Source organism: Thermothelomyces heterothallicus (assembly GCF_042370625.1).
Source record: "Thermothelomyces heterothallicus CBS 202.75 unplaced genomic scaffold P884_scaffold_16, whole genome shotgun sequence".
Taxonomy (NCBI): domain Eukaryota; kingdom Fungi; phylum Ascomycota; class Sordariomycetes; order Sordariales; family Chaetomiaceae; genus Thermothelomyces; species Thermothelomyces heterothallicus.
This window is the reverse complement of record NW_027192577.1, coordinates 177,048-201,878: the sequence shown is the minus strand read 5'-3', so window position 1 is coordinate 201,878 and position 24,831 is coordinate 177,048. Positions and strand designations below refer to the sequence as shown.

Here is a 24,831-nt window from a genome sequence, read left to right as displayed (position 1 = left end):
GGCAGCAGCAGCAGCAGCAGCTAGACGATGCTCGCAGCACGACATTGCCCACTCGCGGGGCAGGGCATATCAAGAGCCCCGGCCGCCCTTCAAGGTTCTGCTGCTGCTGTTGTTGTTGTTGCTGCCGCACCCGGTCCTCATTGTCATCGCCGCTTTCTTCAGACTTACAGTAACACAAACAATCGCGTGCCCAATTCATCTCGACATATTATTGCTCGACTGTCCAGACCCGCCCAGCTGAGGACCATCTTCACCACCTCCTCCCCTAAGCTTCAAGCTAGATCAGACGAAATGGCTGAACCCACCGGCCTCGTTGCCAAGTCGGGCATTGAACTCTTGACTTTTGGTGAGTTCTGGGCAGCCCGCTAGGATCCAATCCCTCATGCCTAACATGCAACTCATGCGGTAACAAACAACTCTAGGCACCTCTAACGGCTTCAAAGCTTCTATCCTGTTGGAGGAGCTCAAAGAAGCCTACGGCAAGGAGTACACCTACCAATCCATCAACATCAGCAAGAACACCCAGAAGGAGCCCTGGTACACGGCGCTCAACCCCAATGGGCGCATCCCGACCATCATCGACCACGATCGCAACGGCTTCGCCGTCTTTGAGGGGTTGGCCATCCTGACCTACCTCACGCGCCACTATGACCCGGAGTACAAGTTCAGCTTTCCGGTCGACTCGGACGACTACTCGGTCGCGGAGCAGTGGATCTCCTGGCAACACGGCGGGATAGGTCCCATGTATGTTTCTTTTCTTTTTCCTCTTTTTTTTTCTGCCTCTCCATTCGGGCTGACAAGAATTGAAATGATAAAGGCAAGGCCAAGCGGAACACTTCCTCCGCGCGGCTCCTGAGAAGATCGCCTGGGGCATCAAGCGCTACATTGGCGAGGCAGAGAGGCTGTACGGCATCCTCGACGCGCGGCTCGCCGATCGCGACTACATCGTCGGCCCGGGCAGGGGCAAGTACAGTATCGCCGACATCAGCTTGATTGGGTGGGTCAATGCCAGCCTGCACGCGGGCATCGACCTCGCGTCCCGGTTCCCCAACGTGAGGGCTTGGCTCGACAGGCTACTGGCGAGGCCGGCCGTGCAGAAGGGCCTCACCGTGCCCAGCGGGCAGCCGTGGCGCTTCAGCGTCCCCACCGCCGAGAGGGCCCTGAAGGGCGAGTCGGGGCTCGAGGACGTCAAGAATTCGTTGGAGGCGACGAAGAAGCTGGTCGCCGACGCGAAGGAGAAGTACAACTACAAGTATTCTTCGCCTTGAGAAGAAAAAAATTAAAGAGGATCTAGACGAGCGGTTTATCTCGGATCAGTCGTACGACTGAACGACAACTTGATAGAAAAGCATTAATCATGAAAGATTGTCAGAAGCGTATGAGGATGAGTACTTGTAGGAGAAAGAGAGCTTAGAGACGAATTAAATGATGCAGGGATAGAATAAGCTCATGGAGCAAGCGGGGTACGGAGTATATACTACCGAACTGCTAGTGCGGCGCTTGTGCAACCAGCCAACCCGAGAGTGGGGCATTCGTATCTTATCGCGGCTGGCAAGAAGCTGGTTTCCCAAATTTTTCCCCCAAGTCGAGGCACCCCTCTGGCTGGATCGGGTCCCCTACATAGAAATTGGTGCCGGGATCCAATTAACACACATACCCTACGTGCAACGCCATGAAGCGGAAACTGGACAAGAACGATGAGCCCGTGGCGGCCGCGCCCGAGCCCGAGACCGAGCCCAAGACGGAAAGCAAGCCTAGCCAACCCGAGAAACAAGCAGGCGAAACGGAACCCTCGTTCGCCGAACTTGGCCTCGACCCGCGTCTGGTGCAGGCCATTGCAAAGCAGAACTTCGAAAAGCCCACCCTCGTCCAGCGCAAGGCCATTCCGCTCGCCCTGAAAGGACAAGATGTGCTGTGCAAAGCCAAGACGGGTTCCGGGAAGACGGCAGCCTACGTGCTCCCCGTTCTTTCCACCATCTTGAAGCGCAAAGCCGTACGTGAATCTCCACCCTGCGCTCCCCCTCCTCTTCTCCTCCTTCCCTTCGTCCGCCTTTCCTCTTTCTTCCATTGGCGATTCGAAAACAACGCGCGACGATGTGACGCCCGGCCCGTTCCCTAACTCCCCGTCCCGCAGGTCGATCCCACCCCGTTCACCGCCGCGCTCATCCTCGTCCCCACCCGCGAGCTCGCCGACCAGGTCTTCAAAGCCATCGAGCAGTTCTCGGCCTTCTGCGCCAAGGACATCCACGCCGCCAGGCTGACCGAGAACGTGTCCGACGCCGTCCAGCGGTCGCTCCTCGCCAACGTCCCAGACGTGGTCGTCTCCACCCCCGCCCGCGCCTGGCACAGCGTCAGCTCGTCCGCCCTCTCCCTCGCGAAGCTGCAGCACCTCGTCCTTGACGAGGCCGACCTGGTACTGTCGTACGGCTACGACGAGGACATGGAGAACATCTCGCGCTGGCTGCCCAAGGGCGTGCAGACCATCATGATGAGCGCCACCCTGTCCGCCGAGCTGGACGCGCTCAAGGGCATCTTCTGCCGCAACCCGACCGTGCTGGATCTGCACGAGGAGTTCGGAGCCGAGGACGAGAAGCTGACACAGTTCTACGTCAAGTGCTCGGAGGAAGACAAGTGGCTGATCTCGTACCTCATCTTCAAGCTCCAGCTCATCAAGGGCCCCTGTCTCATCTTTGTCGCCGACATTGATCGCTCGTACCGGTTGAAGCTCTTCTTTGAGCAGTTTAGCATCAGGAGCTGCGTCCTCAACTCGGAGCTGCCGATCAACACTCGGATCAAGATCATCGAGGAATTCAACCGGGTGCGTACCGCTGGACCGAACTACGGCCCACTTGGCGGACTATGCCACCAGAAGAAGCTAACATTGTTTGTAGGGGATATACGACATCATTATCGCCTCGGACGAGAAGAGCGAGCTGTTTGGAGACGAGGCTGCGGATGCGGAAGAAGAAAAGAAGGAGAAGAAGAAGAAACAGAAGTCGAATTCCAATGACGAGGCGGAGAAGAAGGACGAGGGCGCAGAGCAACCAAAAAAGAAGCGGCGGTATAAAAAGGACGAAGAATACGGCGTGTCTCGAGGTATGCCTTCCAGGCGATCCATCAAATGCCTTTCTTTCCTTCCTCCGCTGACCAGACCCCTAGGCATCGACTTCAAGAACGTTGCTGCGGTGCTCAACTTCGATATGCCCACATCGGCTTCGTCCTACACCCACAGGATAGGACGCACCGCCAGGGCAGGGCGCGCCGGCATCGCGCTCTCCTTCGTCGTTCCCAAGGAACTTCACGGCAAGCACAAGCCAACCACCATCAAGAGCACCGAGAAGGACGAAAAGGTCCTGGCGAAGGTCATGCGCCAACAGGCGAAGCTCAACCGGAAACTGGAGCCGTACAACTTCAACAAGTCGCAGATGGAGGCCTTCAGATACCGCATGAACGATGGTGCGTCTTCCCCTCACACACGCCTCTTTCTCTTCCTCTATTTCTCCCTCCCTCTCCTCTGGAAGCCGCGTTCTAATACAACAGCCTCCGGGAACAGCACTGCGCGCCGTCACAAAGGTGGCGATCCGGGAGGCGAGGACGAAGGAATTACGGCAAGAGCTCCTGAGGAGCGAGGCGTTGAAACGGTGAGTGGCTCCACAGAAATGTCTTCCCGCACACGCGACTCAGCAGGCATGCCAGCGTTGCTTTTGCGCCCAAACCAAGCTAACAACTGTTTTATTTCCTGTCCGTCAGCTACTTCGAGGAGAACCCGACCGAGCTCGCCCACCTGAGGCACGACGGGGAACTGGGCCATGCCACACGGCAGCAGCCACATCTCAAGCACGTCCCAGACTACCTGCTCCCGAAGGAAGGGAAGAAGGCGTTGGCGTCGGAGCAGATCGGCTTCGTGCCGCTCAAGAAGCTAGACGGGAAGGACAGGAGGCACCGAAAGGGCAAGCCCAAGGGCAGGTCGTTCAAGGTTGGCGGGAAAAAGGACCCGCTCAAGACGTTCAAGGTTCGGCGGAAGGCCAGGTGAAGCAGAGCTTGAGGCGAACCTTTTTTGTTTCGTTTTGTCCCGTTGGTTCCCGGTTCTTGTATGGTACTTTCCTGAGTGGAGGCGCATCATTCATACCCAGCCAGGTCCTTGAAGCAAGCTACTTGTGCCTCTTCAATCTGTCGTGCTTGTTTAGGTGTTTCGTGCAAAGGATTCTCAATGTTCTAATGAGAGACGGCCAATGTAGTTGTCGGTGCACAAACAGTGTGTCAAGACCATCGTCAGGTTGACAGCAAGCTCATCAAGCGAGAAGCGGGTAGTGAGATAATCGTACATCATAGACAAGCATTAGGCTAGGGCACAACCTGCTCTCGTCGGCATCGTACATCATAATTCCCAACCCCGCACACCCCTAGCCCCAGCGCCGGCTAAACTTGCGACATAACGAAGGCAGCGGAGACAGGAAACCATAGGTGGCAGAACGGCGAAAAAGAAGACCGCAGACGACAGCACCATGGGCCGGTGACACAGCCAGCAGCGGCCAGAAACCACAAAGACACCCGACGGACCATTGCCCCTGCCCGTGTTTGAGTATGGCTGACAAGAGAAAAGAACCCGAGAAAAAAAAAGACAAAAAGGCACCTCCGTCATGATGGTTCCGATCATCGTGAAACCGATAGAGACTACGAAAGAGGAAACCAACAGCATCACAGCTCCTCTCCTTTTCTGAAAGAAAGGGAGTGAGAGGTATGGAAAGAAAAAAAGAGAAAAAAAGAAGGATGATCCTTTCAACTGTGACCCAAAGCATTTGTCGGAGGGATATTCGCCCTATAGGGAAACAACCAATTCACAATCCTAGTAACGCCGCTCGTAATCCCGGGGAGGCGGGTAGGGATCTCTCGCGTACGGGTCACGCGGCGGGAAATCGGGCGGCGGGGGGCCTCGACGATCGTGGTAGCCCCGGCCGTTCATGTACGGATCGGGCGGAGGGTAGTCGCGAGGTCCGCCGCGGTAGGGATCGTCGTAGCGGCCGCGCGGGTAGTCGTCAATCGGCGGTCCGCGACGCGGAGGCGAACGATAGCCTCCCCTCCTGTCATCATAATAGTCCCGACGAGGGGGAGGGGTTCGCTCACGGTATGCAGGCTCGCGATAACCATCCCGGCGCGGGCTATAGCCACGCGGCGGGCCGCGGCGGTCGTAGTCATCCACGGGAGGAGGAGGCAGATAACGGCGCGGAGAGCGTGATCGACCTCTGTCTCCCCTCGGGTAATCAGGCTGAATCTGCGTTAGGATTAGCCGACAAGGATGGGAACACGGGGCAAGCAGGCATACGGCGGCAATGCAGGTCACGCGAACGTTCTTGAACTCGCGGCCGTCCAGCTTCTCGACCGCGGTCCTGAGGTCGGCAGCGGTCTCAAACTCCACAAAGCTGCGCGACAGTCAGCATTTGTTGGCATGACGGATGCCACGGGTCCAAAACGCACCCTTCGGTGCCACCATTGCGGTTGGTCTCGGAGTAGACAACGTCAGCGCCGGACTGGCGAGCAAAGTCTTTCAGGTCCTAGAGCCAGAGTCCATGTAAGTTGAGATCCCGGAGTCGAGGTTGGCGGTCCCATGAGCCAGTCAAGTCCAGTGAAGCCACGAGTGCCAAACAACGGCGGCAGAGGGAACAGGTCGGGGGAGGACGACTGCCGGCTGGGAAGCGCCCCTCCAACGAGCCCGAAGCCACAGCCAAGAGAACCAGGAAAGAATGACGGGATGTGGAAGAGTGCTGAGCGCCGAAGAGCGGAGAGATGGTAGCCTCTTGAAAAGCCTGCCGACCGGGAAAAGGTGGCCACCACAGCACTATTCCAGTAGGGAGATGAGGAGGCAGAGTCCAGACCGATAAACCAAACCGGGAGAAGGACGGATTAGTCCACGGGGAGAGACCAAGGGTTTGGCCGGTTCCAGGGCTTCAAGGGGGTGCATCCAGACTAGTCCGCGGGAAAACGAGATGGGAAGAGCTTGAACAGACCTGCCAGCTGGTATCATTGGGAAGTCCCGTGATTTGCATGCGATGGGGAGTGCGGCGCGGCCGGGGGGCACTGTTACGGTCATGCCCGTGTTCGCGATGGCGGGAGCCGCGTGCGAACTGGACGGTAAGGCGTTCTCCCATGAAGTCGGATCCGTCTTGAGCAATCGCCGTTAGCCAGGAAAGCGGGGTTCACGGTGACCGGGGTCTCCAAAGCAGAGTGGACATCGAACGTACGGAAGGCTAGCGGGAGGCGCACTTGAGTTAGCGAAGACGGCCGGCGGCGGATGGGTGGGAGGAGGACTCGGCAGAGGTGGCTCACCTGGAACAACATCCCTGGCATCCATGGCATCTTTGTATTCGATAAAGCCAAAACCGTTCATAAGCTTGATCTCCGTAATCTCGCCAGTGCCGTGCGTGGCGAAATGCGCCTCGACATCGGCCTTGGTAGCTGGGAGGCCGTCAGTATCGAACAGTATTTGTTGCCCGCCGTCGATTGGGGGTCTCGCCGGGGAGCAGCCTTTGCCGTTGGTAGTCGGAAAGGCGATAGCAAAAACTTACCATGCCGGGGCAGGTTGCCCAGGTAGAGGCGGGTTGACGACACCTCTGTCATTGTGTTCTTGATGGGGCGGCGATGGTGTGGGTTGGCAGGTTGAATGGGAAGCACGCGAAGAAGACGTGGGGATTAGGAGTCGGGAAGGCAGCGTGGGTGGGGTTGAAGAGCGGAACCTGGAAACCTGGGAGCTCTGGACCAAAGCGAGCCTTGCGGCTAGCGGCTCAAGAACCGAGCGTGCAGCGACTTCCGTGCGGACACAAGCTGCGCAGAACTTCCAGATAGTCCGACCGATGGAGAAAGTATGGGGAGGGGGAGGGCGCAGCTGCAGCACGGATACTTGGGGCCAAGTTGTTGTGATGGAACGCAATGTTTTGGCGATGGAGAACGGGAGGAAAACTGGCAAGCGAAGGCTGCTGCCAGAGGAGGAAGAAGACCCCACATGTAAAAGTCTCCGTGTGGAGAACCCAAGAACGGGAGCCCCACTGCTGGCGGCAGCACGAGAGCTTTGTATGACCGTTAACTTGCAAACCGCGCTCTGGTCTCTTCATCCCATTTATTCGAGTTTCTTCCTACAGTCTAACTGATATATCGGGTGTGGAAAATCCCGACTCACCTGAGTCCTGCCTCTCAGATAATAAAAAGGAGACCTATGAATACATTCTATTCCGCATTACGAATCCGTAAACTACTAGCCAACTTTTTTACTGACCGAGAAGAGCGACCACATATGACGGGCTCCGCCTTGAATGTACGGACGTAATCCGTACATACATCGCGACCCACATCGCAGGGATGCCTTGCATGAGCTGCGGTGGAAGTGCGCAGTAAACACAGCCTTGCAAAAGATGAGCTCAACCGATTGAGCGAACGCTGTCTACTCTTTCAAACCCGTACTCTGTTTCAAACGAGAGCCTGCTACAACCATTACTACAAAATTGTCACTGTAACATGCATCATCCCTCTGGAACGGGATGATGATCTTGGGGACAGGACCTCCAAAGCATCGCGCTAACTATATGACACCAGCTCGAATCCCCCCATCTTTTGGACATCAAAGCCCATCCCGGCGCCCGCCATGCAAGTTACCAGACCCAACGACCCCGGAAGACAAACGATCCTCCTAATGGCCCATCAAATGACTGAAAGGAAAAGCACAACGCCACGGCAATGCAAGTCGTAATTCATTCCCCAAACAAGACATCGATAATCTCGTCCAACAGCGTAAATGCAAGGTGGGCACTAAAAAAAAGTCCACTGTCAGCCTTATCCACCATTGGGCCACCAAAGAGAGTGTGAAATGTAAAAAAGGGGAGAGAGAGAGAGAGAGAGAGAGAGAGAGAGAGAGAGAGAGAGAGAGAGAGAGAATAAGGAAATTTGAGGGGGCAACGTACTTTAATCTTGCGTTGTTGAAAGCCGCAAACACCCGCCGACTCGCGGCCTGCGCGTTCACCCGGCCGACGACGCTCCCCACCAGGTCCGGCACCAGCGTGGCGAGCATCAAGCCGGCCTCGCTCCGCGTCCTCGCCTTCTCCGCCTCGGTCCTGGGCGCCTTGTTGTTCCTCGCCGACCCGTCGCTGGGCCCGCCGGGCCCCGCGGGCCAGAGCGCGTCCCTCAGCAGGCCGACGTACCTCAGCAGCGCGTCCTCCCGGACCAGCAGCCGCACGTTCTCGCGCAGCTTGCGCTCGATGGTGCCCCCCAGCAGCTGGTGCAGCACGACGACGACGGCGCGGCCGCGCAGCCAGTTGTTGCCCCGGTTGAGCTCGAAGATCTCGAGGAAGATGTCGCAGATGGGCTTGACGAACGGCTCCGCCCCCTGGCCCCTGCTCTCCTCGAACGCGTTCAGCTCCGCCTCGGCCTCGGCCGCGTTCATCATGACGCCGCCCTCCGCCGACGCGGCGGCGGCGTCCCCCTCGGCGAGCGCGGCCAGCGGCACGTTGCCGAGCTGGCCGGCGGCGGCGGCGATCAGGCTCTGGCCGGCCAGGGAGAGCTGGTCCAGGACGGGGATGCTTCCGAGGATGTCCTCCATGCCGTCGGCGACCGAGTCGTAGATGCGCGTGATCATGTCCTTTTTGCTGCTGCTGCTGCTGCTGCTGTTGGCCGCGTCGTTCTGGTCGGAGGCGCCGCCCTGGGCGGGGTGAATGACGCTCTGCGAGAGGAAGGCGCGTAGTTCGCGGCTCCGACAGACTTCGGGAAGCAGGAGCAGCTCGCTGAGGTACTTCTCGAGGGCGACGCGGCGCTTCTGGAGGAACTCGTTCTGCAGCTTCATGACAACGCGACGGCGGGGGAAGTCGAGGTTGCGGACGGATGGATACCGCGAGCGCAGTTTCTGGTGCAGCTCGAGGAACTCGCTGTAGCGACGTGTGACGACCCAAGTAGCGGCGGGCATCCTCTCGCCGGCGTTGCGCGAGACTTCGATCACGTAGAAGGCGACTTCCTTGCCGTCGTCCTCGCGGCCGAGCTGGATGGATTTGATCTTGATGGTGGATCGCCCGTAGAGGCTGTTGTCGCTCTCTTGTATGACGTACTGCTGCCTCTGTAGCTCCTTGCGCCGGATCTCTCTTTGCAAGCTCGCCTTTGACTTGCGCAGGACCCTCAGCTCGGCCGTGTTGTTCGTCAGCTCGGCCTTTTTCAGCAGAGAGTCCACCACTGCTTCTTGGGCGATCAGCTTGTCGATGTCGTTAGTCAGCGCGGTGATGGCTTCCGCGAGGCCAAGATCGCCCGGAGCAGCCTCGTGCACGGCATCGGCGTCGTCGGCGTCCACGTCGTCATCCAGATCAGAAGGCTCGTCCGAGAGGTACTTGTTCTCGTCTTCGAAGAGGTCATCGTCTTCAAAGACGCCGATCCGCGAAGCCGCGCTTACCAAGCCCAGCGAAGCCAAACTGGGTTTCTCCTGGCCCTTCGCCGGTCGCCCGGCGTCCAGCGAGGCTCTACCGGACCGAGGAAGCTCGCCGGAGCGACGGGCATCAAAAGACCCTCGGCTCGATCTGGGTTGTTCGGCAGGCCGAGGAGCATCGAGCGAAGAACGGCTGGATCTCGTCAAGTCTACCGAGCCTCTGTTTGATCTTGACGCCGGGGCGGGCGATGCCCTCTGCTTAGGCGTGTCGCTCAGCGGGGAGAAGATGCTACTTCCGGCGTCGTCGTCTCCGAACAGCGACGCCCTGAGATCCTCGGCCGTTGACGGCTTGCTCTCCTCGAGGATATGATTCAGGGCCTGCTCCATGGCTTGGACGACCTTTGTGTCGGGCATCGGCCGCGCGGCGCTCACGTCCTGGTCGAGGCTCGCCATGGAATCGGCCAGCGTGTCGTCGCCCACCTCCTCGTCGGCGTCAGGTAGAGGAGGCGGGGAATGAGGCTCGCCTGCTGGTCGCCGCGGATCAAAGTCATTTCCGAGGTTAGTATTCAAGGCCTTGAGATCCGACGTCGATCCGGCTCGTCTGTTGTTGGGCCCCGCCTGTAATCTCGGGCCTAGGCGAGCCACGGGCGTCGGCCTGGAGGAGGGGCCATGCGTGGTGGATCGCGGAAGGGAGGAGCCCGATCTTGGTCTCGCGTTCACCAGGGCCGTGCGCTTGGAAGCCTCTTCTGCGGCCAATGCCTTGAAGAACAGATCGGACTGCTTGAAGTTCTGAAAATGCTTGGCGCGCATCTCCTCCAGCACTGCGCTCTGCGCTCGCAAGATGGCCCTGCGCGCCCTGTAGTACTGCTCGGGTGTGGCCCGTTTGCCGGCCTTGAGGAACTCTTGAATGACCAGTTTCGAGGAAGCAGGGACGTTCAGCTCCGGCCTACTCAAGTAAGCGGCATCGATCTGGGCGAGGTCGAGCCTGTCCGATTCCGTCCACGGGGGTAGCTGTAGCGGCAACTCCTCTCCTTCGGGTCCGTCGTCTTCGAGAGGGTTGCGGAAGCCATCCACGACGAGCCAGAATTGCACCAAGGACATCAGCCGCTGCCGGTCCATGTATTCCATGAAGTAGGAGAGCGTCGAGGGGTCCCGCAGCACTTCGACCAGCGGCGCATTCTGCAGCCGAGACTCGCTCGGCACGGCGAGCTCTGCGGGATGCTGGAGAGGAGGTCGGCGCCCGCCTCCGGCGGCCAGATGCTGCACTCTCTGATCCAGCATCCTCTTGCCGAGCTCCAACCGGCGCAGGTAGACATGGTCCGCGTTCTCCTGCTGCGAGTCTCTCTTGAGCTGGCTGGCAACTTCGCTACGGAAACGGCGCGCGTCCGAGAGGTTGTTGACCTTCCTGATGACCCTGATGAACTTTTCGAACCTCCGCTCGCTGTCTCCCGGCATCAGGCGAGGGAAGGCCACGGGCTTGCCGGCCTTCGGGGCCGGAGAGGCGTGCTCGTCCAGGGCGGCGCGGAGTCTCCGGACGGTGGAGCGGTCCTGGAGCGTGGTCCGCCCATAGTTCTCCATCAGCTGATTCCACGTGTCCGGATCGGACAGCATCTGCATCACCGGGAACATGACGGCGCACGAGGTGATCTCTCGGATGAGTATCGACACCGCTCTCGAAGCGAGCATGTTTTCCGGCAGCACGACGGGTAGGATTTTCGACATTGTCTGTCGCAGGTAGTCCTGCTGGATCGTCTTTGTATCGGAGAAGGCCAGGCTCGCCGCAGGATGTAGCTTCCCCTCCCTGTACTTGGAAGCAATGGCCAGGTCCAGCTCCTCCGTCTCGGTGACGGACCGGTTCAGCTTACGCCCCCTGACCGACCGCTCGGCATCGTAGAAGTCGCGGAAGTGGGCCGTCAAGATGGGGACGAAGCGGGTGGTCAGCACCGCTGCGAGGTCCAGCCGCTGCAGCCGGTCGCGAAGCCGGAGCAGGGCACATCGTATCGCCTTGTCGACCTCGTCCGCAAACACGGGGTTTTTGCTGATGTGCGAGTACCAGGACCGGATGAAGTCGCGGATGATGCACTCGAGGACCTCGTCGAGGGCGGCCGACAGCTTCGGATACTCGGGGCAGAGCGGCGTTTTGGTGTAGGCCTGGCGGCGTCGCAGGGCGGCGACTTCGGTCTTCCACGCGTCGGGGGCCAGAAAAGCGGCTGCCCTGGGGCGGGGTGACTGCCGAAGCTGGCGATGTCGTGGGCCGCGAGAGGTGAGGAGCACGAGGGCGAGCAGGGCAGCGACGGCGAGCAGCACACCGCCCACAAAGGCGTGGCCGGCCCAGCGCAGAGCGGGGAACCAATTGACGGCGTATCCCCAGGCGATGAAGCACGCGACGCCGGCAAGTGCTATGTCTCTCCCTCGGAGGGCCATGATCGGGGGCAAGCGGCGGGCAGCTGTCGTGGCCGCATGTTTCGATGCGCCCGCCTGCGATTCACTCGGCTGGGTGGATTCGACTCCAGATGCCTCCTAGTAGTTAGTGTGGAGGGCTCGCGTTTCTCCATAACTAGTTACAACAGTTGCAATGCACCGCCAACCGGGCGAGCGTGACCCTAACCCTGGAACAGCGCTGAGAGGACCGACCACTTCAAACAGCCCCTCTGCCTCATTCAATCCTCAATTCATAAACCACCGAAAGTTGTCCTCGAGTCTACCTAGAGAGTCTCTCAAAGTCATCCCTCCCGTAGCATTTTCATTCTTCTTTTCATTCCCTTTTTTTTTCAAAAAAAATTTTAATTTTAAACCCCACGCGGAATCTCTTGAACCACTTCATCCCACCATGTCTGCCCCTCCACCCCGCTCAACCGCAGAAGACACCAACGCCACGTCCTCATCCGCGTCCTTCACTTTCCCCCCGGAGTACTCCTTTCCCCCCTTCTTCACCCGCCAGACCAACCTCACAACGCACCACGCCCAGCTGACCAAATGGGCCTCGCTGGTGCTGGCCTACTGCCGCCACCACCGCATCTTCAAGCTCTCCCTCTCCGGCGACCCCACCACCACCACCACCACCACCACCAACACCACCAACACCACCAACACCACCAACACCACCAACACCACCAACACCACCACCACCACTTCTTCTTCTGAGACCACGGGCGGCGACGGGAGAGACGCAGCCGGGCCGGACACGACCGAGCTCTTCTACAACCGGCGCATCAACCGGCGCCTGTCGCTCGCCGACATCAGGGAAGTCATCGACTTCCTGCGTCGCGACGGCCGGGCCGAGTACGTCACCGCCAAGGGGGCAAGCGCAGAAGGCAGCGGCGGCGGCGGCGGGGATGTGGCCTGGATCTACTGGCGCACGCCCGAGGAGTGGGCGTCGCTCGTCGAGGGCTGGGTGGATGCCACGGGCCAGAAGGGGAGCGTGCTGACGGTGTACGAGCTGGTGGAAGGGGAGGGCACGAGAGGCAGTGGTAAGTTTACTGGACCCTGGGGCTTCTGTCAATTAATTGGTGATACTTTGCTCGTATGTCGGGATGCGCTCGCTGACAGCGCATAGAGTTCCACGGGTTGGATCAAGACCTGCTGCTGAAGGCACTCAACGTGTTGGTCAAGAGAGGCAAGGCGCAGATTTTCGGGCACGAAGATTCGCTTGGTGTCAAGTTCTTCTGAATTTCTCTACCAACGCTTCGGAGGCTGCTGGATGAAGAGGCAGAGAGTTGCCGGCTGCTTGGCATACCGGCTAGTAGGCGAGCATACGATGACTCCCATGCGAGTGCGCAAAACGGCGACAGAACAAACGACGGCAACCAACACCCCAACGCCAGGCTACCAAGGATACCTTCCACACCTACTCCCACACCCGGTTTGTCATCAAGTACTTGGGGTCAAACGACAGCTCCTGCCGCATCGCCACATCCAACAGCCAGTCTGCCATGACAATCCGCGGCTCCATGTGGCCCCTGTGCGCCATCTCCTGGAACCGCGGCCACAGCTGCCTCTCGGCCGGCGACGATCCTGTCAGCAGGTACACGGGATCCGGTTCGGCACCACCGTCCTCCTCCTCCGTCGTCGGCCTGATCGTGCTACCGCTCCTGGCTCGGTAGACCTTGAATATGGCCCCGTTTGCCTCGGCGATATTCTTATACGCGTCGACCCCGTTCGGGATGTCGGCGGTGCAGTAGATAGGAACGCCCCAGAGCAGTCGGCCGCGGTTGGCACGCGCCCGGCGTACCGCCTTATCGATGGTTACGCCAAACCGCGCCTCATTGGCCTTGTCCACCAGCAGGTGATCTTTGATGGGGGGCCGCTTGCCGGTTTCAATGCACGCCGTGATGAAGGACGAGTTGATTACTTCAGGACCCTTGGCAAGACACCGGAGGAATTTCATGGTCCGCACCATGCCGGGCGCCGCGAGGTAGTTGCAAGGCGCGTTCTCCGGCACGATCTGGATCCCCAGCGAGCGGAGTTTCCTCTGTACTTTGTTAGCGACGAGGTTCCGCATCCGCGAATTTGAACAAGTGACATACCCGGTCGGCCTCTTCTGCTCCCTTGTTCTCTACCCAGCGCTTGTATCCAGTCAGACAAATCCGCATGTCTACCTCCGGCAGCGACACCTTCGCCCTCTTGGCCGGCCGCTTGTTTTCCGGCTCGTCCTCGGCGTCGTCCGCCGCTTTGCTCGCCGGGCTTGAGCCCCTGTCTGCCCGCTGCTTGTCAAGCTGGTCCGCCGCCCGCTTGCCGCCCCATATCCCGTGACCATCTTTCGCCACCCGCTTCTTCTCCTTCTCGTAGAGTGCAATATCTGGCGCCAAATCCTGTAGCTTGGAGAGCGCCTGCGCCTTGGCACTGCGGCTCGCGCTGGAGACGACAGAAGGCGTGTCGTTCTCCTTGCCAGATCGAATGTGCCGCGTTTTCGCCGGAGTGGCAAAGGTCCCGAGTGCTGGCGTTGCCGCAGCTTTCCCGGCCGAATTCCCCTGGGCCCCTGGACTCGAATCCTGCATGACACTGAAATCCCGATCCAGTCCCACGTTGAGGGCATTCTTCTGCGCGCGCTCGTTGATCTTCCTCTTCCTCTTGGCGGCTTCGGTCATGCGCTCCTCTCCACCAGGATAGTACTTTTCCCGCAGCGTGGGCTCATCAAAAGATGTCTGGCCGATAACCTCACCTAGATTCGTCCGTGGGGGGAAATGCCGGTATTTTGGGTTGTTGAGAGGTAAGACTTGACAGGCAGCGTAGCTCTCCTCGATCCAGAAATGGTTGACAATCTCAATGTTCCAGTCCTTCGCAGCTTCACACTTTTCGCTGTGCATGCGAGCCGTGATGAGGTGTGTGTTCTCGGCCTTCATGGTCCGAGTGTATGTTGCACCCGCTGCCGTGATGAGATTCTCGAGGTATAGCCGCGCTTCGCCTCCGTAGTTCGAGATCGTGATCCGCATGTCTTTGAATCCGGGGATACCATCCCTCGGCACCGGGTAGTGAAGCAGCCGGCGGAAGGGCGATGTCCACTCGTTGTACACCATCATGTGGTACAGCCATGCCAGGTTGCCCACATCCTTCCCTAGCTGTGATGCGCGGATGTACTGCTCGCCATCACGGTACTGGCAAACAAACATATCGCAGTCCTCCACCACATCGACAATCTCCCCGTCGCCCTTGATGATCTTGTCCGTAATCGTCTTGCGCAACATGGCGTTGATGGGCAGGTCCTCCGACAGCATAACTTTCTTCTGCGCGAAAACTACCAGTTTCTCGCTTCCGCTGGTCTCGTATGGTCCGGTGGGTACCGTAGACACAGCGCCGTCCAGCTGTTGACTCGGAGGGACCTTGACGGCATCCTCGGGTGCCTTGGTTAGAATCTCGGGGTTGGGCAGTAGATAGGGCCCTTCGTCGATCCTCTTGCCCAACCGAAAGCAGTCGTCAAACCTAGCACGGTATTAGTCAACTAACTTTGGCGCGCGGCCTTGTTTGTGACGGCTTACCAATGTGGAAGGACGATTTTGCACTTCGGGTTCTTCTTCTTCGCCTCGATACATTTGGGGTGATCCAACGACAAGGCGCATAAGTGCGTCGTCTGGCGTGAGAGGTCTTTGGACTCCATGCCACCGAGCGCCATGATTGCGCCCGCAATGGCTTCCTTGTCCGTCGGCGGGATATCGGCACATGTGAGAACGACATTGGAGAAGATCATCCGGGGATCGGGCGAGAACGGGCGGACCTGGGCGAGCTTGTTACGTGCAATAGTCGCCTTGATCCAATCGGACTTTACGACGGGGATCATCAAGGCCTGCGCCTCTGCATACTGGTCAAAGTCGATCGTGTTGGAGATGATGTGGGTGGCCTGCGGGACACGAATCTCGCCTTTGCGGCCCGGCTCCAGGACCTCGGCGCCATGGTCCTTGACGACCTGAGAGAGCTGCACGCCGTTAGCGGTGGACTAGGTGGGAGGGCTGAGACTGCGTCGATAGGGAACGTACCTGCGAAATCAATGTACTCGACAAGGACTTGCTTTGAACAAAGGCAATTGAGCACGAGCTGAGCAGCCCCGGCCTCTCGTTATCATCTGCCATCTTGAACCTTCGAATCTGCGACGCGCTCCTGGCACGCGTTCACACACATCAATAGCAAACACCTCGCCCGAACCTTACTGTGAAGCAGGGAGGAAATGAGAATGGATAGTAACTGGGGTGGCCGTTTTTGGTGTTCTTCCCAAGGCAACGATGCGAGATCCAGCCCCGGCAGCCGACCCAGCATGGCAGGTGTGGTCAAGAGTTGTGTGCCTCGATGAGACGCGCCTCGAAAAACGCCAGTGGGGCACTTATTGACGACGCGAGGCAGCCGCGTCTCACATGACCAGGCACTTTAACTTAGTTAACCCTGGAAGCGGGTGTGGAGACGGGGTGAGCACCAGCTGAGGAAACAAGCTCAATAACTACCCGTAGATGTGAAGCTTTCCAGCAATACTCCGTAGTCACGATGCAATTGACAAATCATGATCCATGATAGTCATAATGAGCGCCGAGACGAGCGCCAAAGTCAATTGACACAACAGCAATATCAAAAATGGTGGCGTCTCGCCCAGCCCAAGACCATCGCCTGCAGCATTGACTCATTCATCAGCCCTGCCAACCGCGAAAATGAAGGTGGCGGGAGGCCACTCTGTGACTCAATCAGCGGCAATCCGTATGTGCACTCACACAGGTTGCCAGTAGGCCGACTCTGCCCTTGGGAGGAAGGAGCATTGGCCTGGGGGAAAACTGCTGTAAGGCAGCGTCTAGACTGCATGACTGCTTGTGCTCAATCTGGAACCGTAGGACGCACAGAGTTCAAGTTTGTTTATCAAGGAGAGCTGAGAATGGACGAACGGCAAGGGTCCAAGTGACATCTGCATACAAGTGGTAAGCCGACAGGTTACACAAGTGTTGACGCACACCTGACTATCGAACAACTTGGGCATCGAACGGAGTAGCGGTGAGGGCCGTAGCATCACAAACATATACCCTGTCGTTTTTGAGCCATCATTGGGTGTACAAAACGATAGCTAACACCTCCGTAGACGACAACCACACCGAGATGACGACGCTGGGTAAGCATCAAAGACGGGAAATTATAATCTCTGTTTCTTCCGTGCCCACGCAGCTACCCCAGCCCAGGTAACCCGTATCAAGCGCAGACCCAGGTCGCCGCAGCAAACACCTATATACACCGTCGCTAGGTGAAAAGCCGAGCGTTCAATATATGGACCAAAACATTAAGTATGTGGGTTGTAGTATCTCCACCTTCTAAACCGAGGGAGCGCATCCCCCCTATTGCGTCACTCGAAAGTGCCGCCTGCCCATCTAAGCAAGGCGAGCACGTCAGCCACCAACTCCCCACCGCAAGAATCTATGTGGTGCCTCGTCGTTTTGCAATGCCGAAAAGAAATTGCATGCATCCGGGGATCTATTAGGCCTCAAACCAAGAGAATGAAAGGAAATGCGGGAGGAGGACCAGGCGGGGCGAAGGGGGGTCTATCATTGTCTCGTCCATGCGAGCACCGGCACGCAATTATTGCTTAATCTCGTAGCTCCGCCTGAACATGTCATCGACCTTGGTGAGGTAGTAGGTACCAGGGGCAATGGTCGAGACATCGCCTTCGGGAGTGTAATCCTTCTGCAGGTGGGCCTTCTTGCGGAGATCGCACATCTATGCGAGAGAGAGAGAATTTGTCAGCAAAGTGGCTCACACCATGCAATGTTTCAAGAGCAGGTTCTGACTTACAGCATCGTACGTCTCGGGCGGCACCTGACGGCGGGCAGCCAGCCTGTTGGGGATATCGAGAGCCTGGGCGATCTTCTCCGTGCTGCCCTTGACTCGGAGTGAGAAGAAGCTGGCGGCCAGGCCAGAGCCGTAGCTGAACATGGCTATCCTCTTGCCCTGCAGCGCAGCATCGTCAACATGGGACACCAGGCTGGCCAGGCCGCCCCAGAGGCTAGCGCAGTACATGTTGCCGCAGTTGGTGGCCACCTGGATGCTGGGGTTGACACGCTCCTGGAAGCGCTTCTTGGTGAGAGCCATGAAGGTCTTCTCGACAACCTTATCGGTCAGGGACTTGGTATAGTCCATGTCGCGAACCTCGGGGGGCACCTCGGCGAAGGCCTTGTTCTCAGGATCGGCGAGGTAGTCGTGGTACAGGAGACGGGCGTACGACTTTTGCACGAGCTTGCAGGTGGGCGAGTGGAAGGCCACGTAGTCGAAGCGATCGAGAGGAGTCTTCGGGACAGCGGGCTCGGCGGTGCCGTTGCCGCCGTTGGCGTGGCCATTGACGTCGCCATTGACGCCGTTCGCAATCTGGGCCTCGCGCTTGCAGTAGGCGCGGTAGGCGGCATCGAGCGCCTTGGTGTAGCAGGTGACCGAGAAGTGGCCGTCGACGTAGGGGTACTCGCTGGTCAGGTCGGGCTTGTAAAAGTCGTAGGCGTGCTCCATGTAGCTGCCGCGCAGACCGGGCTCGAAGACGAGGGGCGCATCGGGACCGATCAGCAGGGCGACGGCGCCGGCGCCGCCGGTAGGGCGAGCATTACCCTTTGCGTACAGAGCAATGTCGCCGGTAACGACGATGGCGTCCCGGCCGTCCCAGGCCGAGGACTCGATCCAGTTGATGGTGTTGAAAACGGCGTTGGTGCCGCCGTAGCAGGCATTGACGGTATCGACGCCCTCGACGCTCGTGTTGCTGCCAAACAGCTGCATCAACACCGACTTGACCGACTTGGACTTGTCGAGAATGGTCTCGGTGCCGACCTCGAGGCGGCCGATCGAGTTGACGTCCACATTGTAGTTCTTGAGCAGCTTGGAGAGGACGGTCAAGCTCATCGAGTAGATGTCTGGATGGCGGGGTACCCCGCGTCAGCTGAGCCGCCCCTGAACGCGACGAATTGCTACTGGTCCCAAATTGCCGCGGCCCCGCCAACCGCCACCAGGGACCAGGGAACGATTGGTGGGGGCTGAGGGCAACTCAGAGGGTCAAAAAGCAAGGGGGATGAAAAACAATGAAACACAACAAAAAAAAAGTGGCTGGAGGGCTGGGAAATTACCGACCCTCGCGATCATCGCAGAAGCTCATCTTTGTCTGGCCAAGACCGATCGTGTACTTTCCCGCGCTGACGCCATCGAACTTCTCGAGCTCAGATTGTTCGACATACTAGAGGGTTCAGAGGAGCTGTTAGCGATGTCGGCGGCCAGGGACAGGGTGCCAAATGGGTCCAGGCAGGAGGAGTTTGTGCCGAAGCGAAGGATGGAAACCGTGACGGCACGCACCTGGCTGGGGAAGTAGATTTCAATGGCCTTGATGCCAATGTTCTGAGGACGGGAAGCCATGGCGGGCGAGCGTTTGCGTTTTGCTCGGATTGGGATTGATGGTGTTTTTCGAGAAGAATTGGTCGGGAGGAAAAGGAGTGGAGGATCTCTGGCTTTCGGAGGGGTAGATAAGTTAGCGCTCCATCCCATGCTAATTCAACAGTCTTTCACCGCCTATTTCCCCGTTGTTGTGCGCTTGGACCCAGTTTTCCCAATATGCACGTTGTTGGGCAAGCCATGTGGTGATGTAGGGCTATTTGGCGAGGGAAGCTTCTCACTCTCGATATTTTTGCGTAGGAAACTCAAAATGCGCCGTCAGCGCAAATGTGCGGAATATATAATTGTTGGCACCACGAGTTATCTTTTTTTTTTTTTTTTTTTGAAGAGCAAGAGGTAACAGGAGGGCGCGAACACTACAACACAGTACAGGGAAAAAAGGTAAAAAGCAAAGGGCGAGAAGTGTGGGTTCAAATACCTAAAAAGGGGAACGATGCGTACACACAAGCTGGAGCGGGTCAGACAGAGCCAACCAGCACCTACACTACGTGGGCTGCCTGGTTGCCAGCCGAGGACAGGAAGGATTGCAGAGACGATGTCGGAGGCAAAAGGTCGACAGTCGAGACTGAGAGAGCCGTCGCTCTTTGCGTGCCCGCGAGCATCGCTGACGCCCACGTCGCTCCCCTCGAGTGGTTTGTCTCCGCTGCGGAGTCAGCTTGGTGCAATGATTGTTCTGGATCTAATCTCTACGGTGGAGATTTTCTGCGAGATTGATAAACAATTCTCCACTACGGAGTCGTAGCCCAGCTAGGTGTGCGGAAGACTTCGTTTGGTGACTGTTTGGCCCCGTTGTTGTATTATTGCTGGCTGCCTCTCCCGATTCGTTACTTGGCTTGTGCTGAGCGTGAATGAAAATGGGTAGCTCTGGAGGCCTTACCCGGTTCCTTAAACATAGGGCATGAGGGCTCCGTCCAAGGAGCCACATCTGGCATGGTCGTAGCCATAACATAGTAGTTAGGTCTTCACGATTTCGTCACACACACATCCATTCCTACATGCACACAAGACTGCGTGCAAAAGGGGGAAATGAAACCCAGCCAAGGTCGTGGCCGTCTGTGCAACGAGCCCCCGGCATTCCTCAACCCTTCCCCTGGGTCCAGGGTTTGAGGCCCCACTGCCAATGTGCTGCCTCATTCGTCAGCGGGCCAGAGCGGCCCCAACAAGGTGCTCCAACGCTGCATGGACCGGCCGCGTCACGTTTTCTCTCTATCCGGAACCGAACATGTCGCGGCATCGGCGTGGCTGAGCAGCGGGATATTCTCACCATTACGTAGTTAACTAGCTTCTTCTGGATTCCGACCTCTCGATCCCGCTTTGTCGCCGACTGCCGACCTGGCGCTGCCGTGATTGCGCTGGTCAAGATGCATACACAAGCACTGTCATCATGTGGCAAGCAGCCAGTCCAAGAAGGGGAGAACGGACGGAAGGTAGGGAACTGCTCCAAGATAGCCACTGAGTGATGCACTAGGGCCACCGTGGTCCTATAACTGCTGTTTGCCAAAGATTTATTAGAATTCTATATTCACAATGCACGTCCGTATTTGGTCTTGGTACTCGGAGTTTGTTGACTAATTGAGCCCACTCACGAGATAATCAGGACCAGCTGAAGGTGGTAGGCGCCGCACCCCCTCCTCCCCCCCCCCCACAAAAAAAAAAAAAAAAAAACACCCTCCACCTTCCTCTCATGACGGCGTGCCGTATCCTGAATCGGCGCCTGGCGTCTGCGGCGGACATTCGGCAGCTTCTTTGCTCTTGATGACCGTGTCAACAACGATGGTTGGGACGACATCACCCGGCTGCGCCTTGGCCTCGGACCCGGCCTCCTCCTCCTCCTCCCTCCTCAGCTCGACAGGGGCAGAGACGTCGCCAGCGCCACCTTCAGCGGGAGATGCGGGAGTCGGAGGCGAAGCGGCAGGCTTCCGTTTCTTCTTGGACCTCTCCTTCTCCTCGCGCTCCGACTCGGAAGCGTCGCTCTCCGCCGCCGACGACGACTCAAGAGTCGAGCCCTCGCTCTCGCTCTCGGTCTCTTTCTTGCCCCTCTTGGTTTTCTTGCTCGCCTTCTTTCTCCCCTTATCCTTCCTCTCCTTCTTCTTTTCTTTCTCTTTCTCTTCCTTCTCCTCCCTCTCCTTCTTCTCCCTCTCCTTCTTCTCCTTCTCCTCCCTGGCCCTCTTCTCCTCCGCCTCCTTCAGCTCCTTTTCCTTCTTCTCCTTCCGCGTAGCCACCACCCAGTCCTCGGCGCCCGCCACGGCCTTCTCGGGATCCCTCTTGTTCTTGAGCAGGTAGCCCTGGATCTCGGCCGGCGAGAACTCGTGAGCCGGGATCTTGGCCGCGAACTGCTCCGCCAGCTCGTTCACCCGCGCGATCGTCTCGTCCTTCTTGCGCGCCACTTCGGCCGCCGCCGCGTCACGCCTCTGTTCCTCTTCCGGCGTGAGGAGCGGGACCGTGGATTTGGTGTCCCGTTCGAGCCACCAGAGACCGGGCGAGACGGAGCTGGTAGTAGTAGTAGCAGTAGTAGTAGAGGAGGAGGAGGAGGAGGAGGAGAGGGAAGACGGCATCTCGTCGGCTTCGAGAGGAGCGTAGATGGCGCGGAAGATCTGGGCCGTCATGGACGTGTCGGCGCGGTCGAACTTAACGATCATGTCGACGCGTCCCGGGCGGATCAGGGCCTTGTCAAGCTTCTCGATGTGGTTAGTCGTCATGATCAGCACGCGCCCTTCTTGCGAGGCGACGCCGTCGAGGATGTTGAGAAGGCCCGAGAGCGAGAGGCGGCCGTTGGCGTTCTGGTTGGGTGCCTGGGGCTGCCCGTTGGGCACGGGCGTGTTCGTGCTGGCGTCGGCCCCGTTATCAGTACCGTCGGCGACGGAGTCCTGCGCTCCGCCTTCTCGGGTGTGCGTGAGGCCCGCCGTGTCGATGTCCTCCAGCAGCACGACGCAGCGGCGAGGGAGGTCGGCGAAGAGGGTCGCCAGGTTCTCCTCGTTGGCTGTTACCGAGCTGAGGCTGACAATGTAGATGCGCATCTTGAAGAAGCCGGCGAGGGCCAGGCTGAGCGAGGACTTGCCGGTGCCGGGGGGCCCGTGGAGCAGGTACCCCCGGCGGTAGGGAATGCCGCGGTTGGCGTACCACCGTCGCGTGGCAGGGTTGAGGTAGTCTCTATCTACTATAAGGATATATTCTATTATACTCTTCTAGGCTATAAAAAGTTCCTTCTTACCATTGAAAGGTTCTCCGATTAGGAGGCGCTTCCTTTAAGGCCGCTATCTCTCCGGGGACATTCCGACTAAGTTAGGGGTTAGTATAGGTTAAGTCTAAGACGCCTAGAGGGAGTCGATCACGGCGTTCTACTATGCTACTACTGCTTAGAGGGAGCGGACGAGTTCCTATAACTCCGCTAAGCTCGAAGGTATATATACTCTAGATTCCGCTATAACTAAATCGTCGGTCGTTCGCTTAGGAGGGTTACTATCAATAGAAGGTGGTTGAAATATAATATACTAGCCTTATAGCAACTATAGATAAGCGTATAATGTTTTATTTAACTACCTTAAGGGAAGAAAGAGGAGAAAGTAAGTATAGGTGCTGAAAGGGGTTCCGTTTCCTAATATAGGGGGTGCGTATATGCTCTAGTTAGGGCCTGGTTAGGTATTAGGTTAGAGCCTAACTAGGTCCTAAGCGTATGCCTTACGAACGCCCTATAAACGTATATAGGTCTGGTCCGAAACCGGGCGTAGCCTGTTATCGATTAGCCTAGGTAGAGCCTAGGCCCGTGATAGAGGGAGATATTTAGGGCCTATAGGTAGTAGTTAGACTTCCTATATTCTACGATATCCCTATAGGTCGGTTCTAGCCTGGCCGAGGCCTAGAATAGGTCTATTATAGAAGGCTAGCTACGTTAGTCCCTTTAGGGGGCCCTAGTAACCTAGTTATATAGCATATATAGGTTAAGGTCTTATTAGTCTATAAGGTTAAGAAGGTCCCTAGCCCCTAGGCTAAGCCTATTAAATAGGTCTTAGACTAGGTAGTAGAGGTTAAAGTTACCTATAAGGACCAGGGGGTAGGTTGGCTAAGGTAGGGCTAATAGGTCCTATAAGAGGGCCTACTCCCCCTTATTATTATAGACTAACTAGAGCTCGAACCCCCTCTCTCCTAAGGTTAGAAAGGTTACCCTATACTAGTTCTCCTCTACTAAATAGTCCTACTAGCTAACTAGGAACCGTTTAGCCACTAGAATAGCCGCCTTGCCCTTAGGCTTATAGACTAGGTAGTATTTCGAAGCCTAGGGGTAGTATATTAACCCTATAAACCAGTTAATCTATAGTTCCTAGATAGCTAGTAGGTTATATTTAGCCTCCTCTAGTAGGACCTTAAGGGCCTATTTATTACCTTAGGTATTCTATTAAAGGACCTTAATTTACATTTGAGGTAGCTAGAGTAGAGGACGAAGGTATAGTGGTAATAGGCTCTATAGCCATTGCCCCCTTGACTGGTTATAAGAGGGAGGGGGCTCCGGGCTATAGAAAGGAGATATAGGTCTGTCGGGCATCAAATAAGGCATTCCTAGCCGCCTGTTAGGCTAGGGTAGGCCTCCTATAGGGGCGTTTAGCCCCGGTTTAGTAATAGTCGTCGTCTTCTAGCTAGCTACTAAACTCGAAGGCAACCTTCTAGTGTGGTTACTCCGGTGGTTAGAAGGTCTAGGGTCTATATTAGTAGGCTTCCCTAGCCCTCTCTTAGGCTTCGACTTTCTTCGGGTAGCCCCTATACCAGGCGGTATAGGGGCCCTTATAGGCTATATACCTATAAGGGAGTTAGCTAAAGTAGGTAGGGCACTAGGCCTCCCTAGTCTTCCCTCCCTTACTATAGGCCTTTATATTATAATAGCTATAATAGGCTAGCTACTAGTAGTACTATTAAGTATAGCTAAAGCTCTAATACCTATAGTACTACCTTAGTTCTAGAGCATCCTAGTAAGGCTCGCAGTCTAGCACCTAGGTATCCTAGACTATACCTTCATTATAGGCTTTCTAGGCCTCTTCGAGGTCCTATAAGCCTAGGAGTACCGTGGCGTACTTCCTTTATAGGCTCTTTAGCAGCCGGAACTTGACCATTTCGATCGATTATAGGCCTATAGTCCCCTTAAAGTCTTATTTACTAACCCCCTATAGCTCTTCCTTCCGGACTCCTTTGGCTAGGACTATATAGGCCCTACTAACCTCCCTAGCCTCCTCTCTAAAGGCTATAGCTACCTATCGCTTATTAGCCAAATACCAATCCTTAGTAGCCTTATCCTTAAAGACTACTACTATATCCCTACTTAGGAGCTTCCTAGCTATAACGGCTCCCTAATAGTCAGAGGCTCTATTGACTACTTAGACTATCTTAGCTAGGGTTCGGGCTTTAAGGTCCTCTTATAGGCTTACGTTCTATATCGTAACCTCCTATAAGGCTTATAGTGGCACTGCCTTAGCCGACGGTAGGCCTCCTTAGGGGCCTATTACCCCCTATTATAGCCCTATAGCTACCTATACCTAGGTAGGGTAAGGGGTAGCCTTAAGGGCTTCTTT

General features: G+C 57.2%; 7 protein-coding genes across 7 annotated transcripts; 2 read left to right on the top strand and 5 right to left on the bottom strand.

The window, feature by feature from the left end:
• Positions 1 to 291: 291 nt before the first annotated feature.
• P884DRAFT_203948 (uncharacterized protein) lies at positions 292 to 4,033 on the top strand (the record flags this gene model as incomplete). Its single annotated transcript, XM_069438533.1, has 10 exons — positions 292 to 346; positions 423 to 744; positions 818 to 1,252; positions 1,493 to 1,502; positions 1,679 to 1,993; positions 2,135 to 2,818; positions 2,892 to 3,096; positions 3,238 to 3,456; positions 3,554 to 3,641; positions 3,751 to 4,033. 10 exons carry the CDS (start codon positions 292 to 294, stop codon positions 4,031 to 4,033), a joined length of 2,616 nt encoding a protein of 871 aa, XP_069296330.1.
• Positions 4,034 to 4,563: 530 nt separating this feature from the next.
• On the bottom strand, positions 4,564 to 6,697 carry P884DRAFT_36000 (uncharacterized protein). The gene is made up of 7 exons (XM_069445852.1): positions 6,564 to 6,697; positions 6,325 to 6,453; positions 6,240 to 6,245; positions 6,006 to 6,160; positions 5,476 to 5,552; positions 5,324 to 5,420; positions 4,564 to 5,272 (listed from the first exon to the last, which is right to left on the bottom strand). The coding sequence occupies exons 1-7, from the start codon at positions 6,613 to 6,615 to the stop codon at positions 4,847 to 4,849; spliced, it is 942 nt and encodes a 313-aa protein (XP_069296329.1). The 5' UTR covers positions 6,616 to 6,697; the 3' UTR covers positions 4,564 to 4,846.
• A 1,042-nt stretch (positions 6,698 to 7,739) lies between these two features.
• On the bottom strand, positions 7,740 to 11,815 carry P884DRAFT_204043 (PXA domain-containing protein; the record flags this gene model as incomplete). Its single annotated transcript, XM_069438547.1, has 2 exons — positions 7,740 to 7,797; positions 7,950 to 11,815. 2 exons carry the CDS (start codon positions 11,813 to 11,815, stop codon positions 7,740 to 7,742), a joined length of 3,924 nt encoding a protein of 1,307 aa, XP_069296328.1.
• Positions 11,816 to 12,221: 406 nt separating this feature from the next.
• P884DRAFT_203848 (ESCRT-II complex subunit-domain-containing protein) lies at positions 12,222 to 13,060 on the top strand (the record flags this gene model as incomplete). Its single annotated transcript, XM_069438528.1, has 2 exons — positions 12,222 to 12,861; positions 12,948 to 13,060. The coding sequence occupies 2 exons, from the start codon at positions 12,222 to 12,224 to the stop codon at positions 13,058 to 13,060; spliced, it is 753 nt and encodes a 250-aa protein (XP_069296327.1).
• A 23-nt stretch (positions 13,061 to 13,083) lies between these two features.
• On the bottom strand, positions 13,084 to 16,206 carry P884DRAFT_245818 (uncharacterized protein). Its single transcript, XM_069440446.1, has 4 exons — positions 15,862 to 16,206; positions 15,367 to 15,800; positions 13,918 to 15,310; positions 13,084 to 13,862 (listed from the first exon to the last, which is right to left on the bottom strand). Exons 1-4 carry the CDS (start codon positions 15,952 to 15,954, stop codon positions 13,239 to 13,241), a joined length of 2,544 nt encoding a protein of 847 aa, XP_069296326.1. The 5' UTR covers positions 15,955 to 16,206; the 3' UTR covers positions 13,084 to 13,238.
• A 1,225-nt stretch (positions 16,207 to 17,431) lies between these two features.
• On the bottom strand, positions 17,432 to 19,237 carry P884DRAFT_203856 (hmg-CoA synthase; the record flags this gene model as incomplete). Its single annotated transcript, XM_069438529.1, has 4 exons — positions 17,432 to 17,569; positions 17,645 to 18,744; positions 18,959 to 19,061; positions 19,178 to 19,237. 4 exons carry the CDS (start codon positions 19,235 to 19,237, stop codon positions 17,432 to 17,434), a joined length of 1,401 nt encoding a protein of 466 aa, XP_069296325.1.
• Positions 19,238 to 20,955: 1,718 nt separating this feature from the next.
• P884DRAFT_203681 (uncharacterized protein) lies at positions 20,956 to 22,422 on the bottom strand (the record flags this gene model as incomplete). Its single annotated transcript, XM_069438515.1, has 1 exon — positions 20,956 to 22,422. A coding segment is annotated over one exon (1,467 nt), but the record flags the coding sequence as incomplete, so codon positions are not given.
• Positions 22,423 to 24,831: the final 2,409 nt, after the last annotated feature.

What these genes read in the sequence shown, in the direction of transcription:
- P884DRAFT_36000 (XM_069445852.1), bottom strand. Translation starts at nt 6,615, where the DNA reads ATGACAGAGGTGTCGTCAACCCGCCTCTACCTGGGCAACCTGCCCCGG. An exon ending in CCAATGATACCAGCTGGCAG is followed by an intron (nt 5,553 to 6,005) that starts GTCTGTTCAAGC and finishes CTCTGGCTCTAG; the next exon opens with GACCTGAAAGACTTTGCTCG. An exon ending in CGCAATGGTGGCACCGAAGG is followed by an intron (nt 5,421 to 5,475) that starts GTGCGTTTTGGA and finishes ACTGTCGCGCAG; the next exon opens with CTTTGTGGAGTTTGAGACCG.
- P884DRAFT_245818 (XM_069440446.1), bottom strand. Translation starts at nt 15,954, where the DNA reads ATGGCAGATGATAACGAGAGGCCGGGGCTGCTCAGCTCGTGCTCAATT. An exon ending in AAAATCGTCCTTCCACATTG is followed by an intron (nt 15,311 to 15,366) that starts GTAAGCCGTCAC and finishes ATACCGTGCTAG; the next exon opens with GTTTGACGACTGCTTTCGGT. An exon ending in GAGCAGAAGAGGCCGACCGG is followed by an intron (nt 13,863 to 13,917) that starts GTATGTCACTTG and finishes AACAAAGTACAG; the next exon opens with AGGAAACTCCGCTCGCTGGG.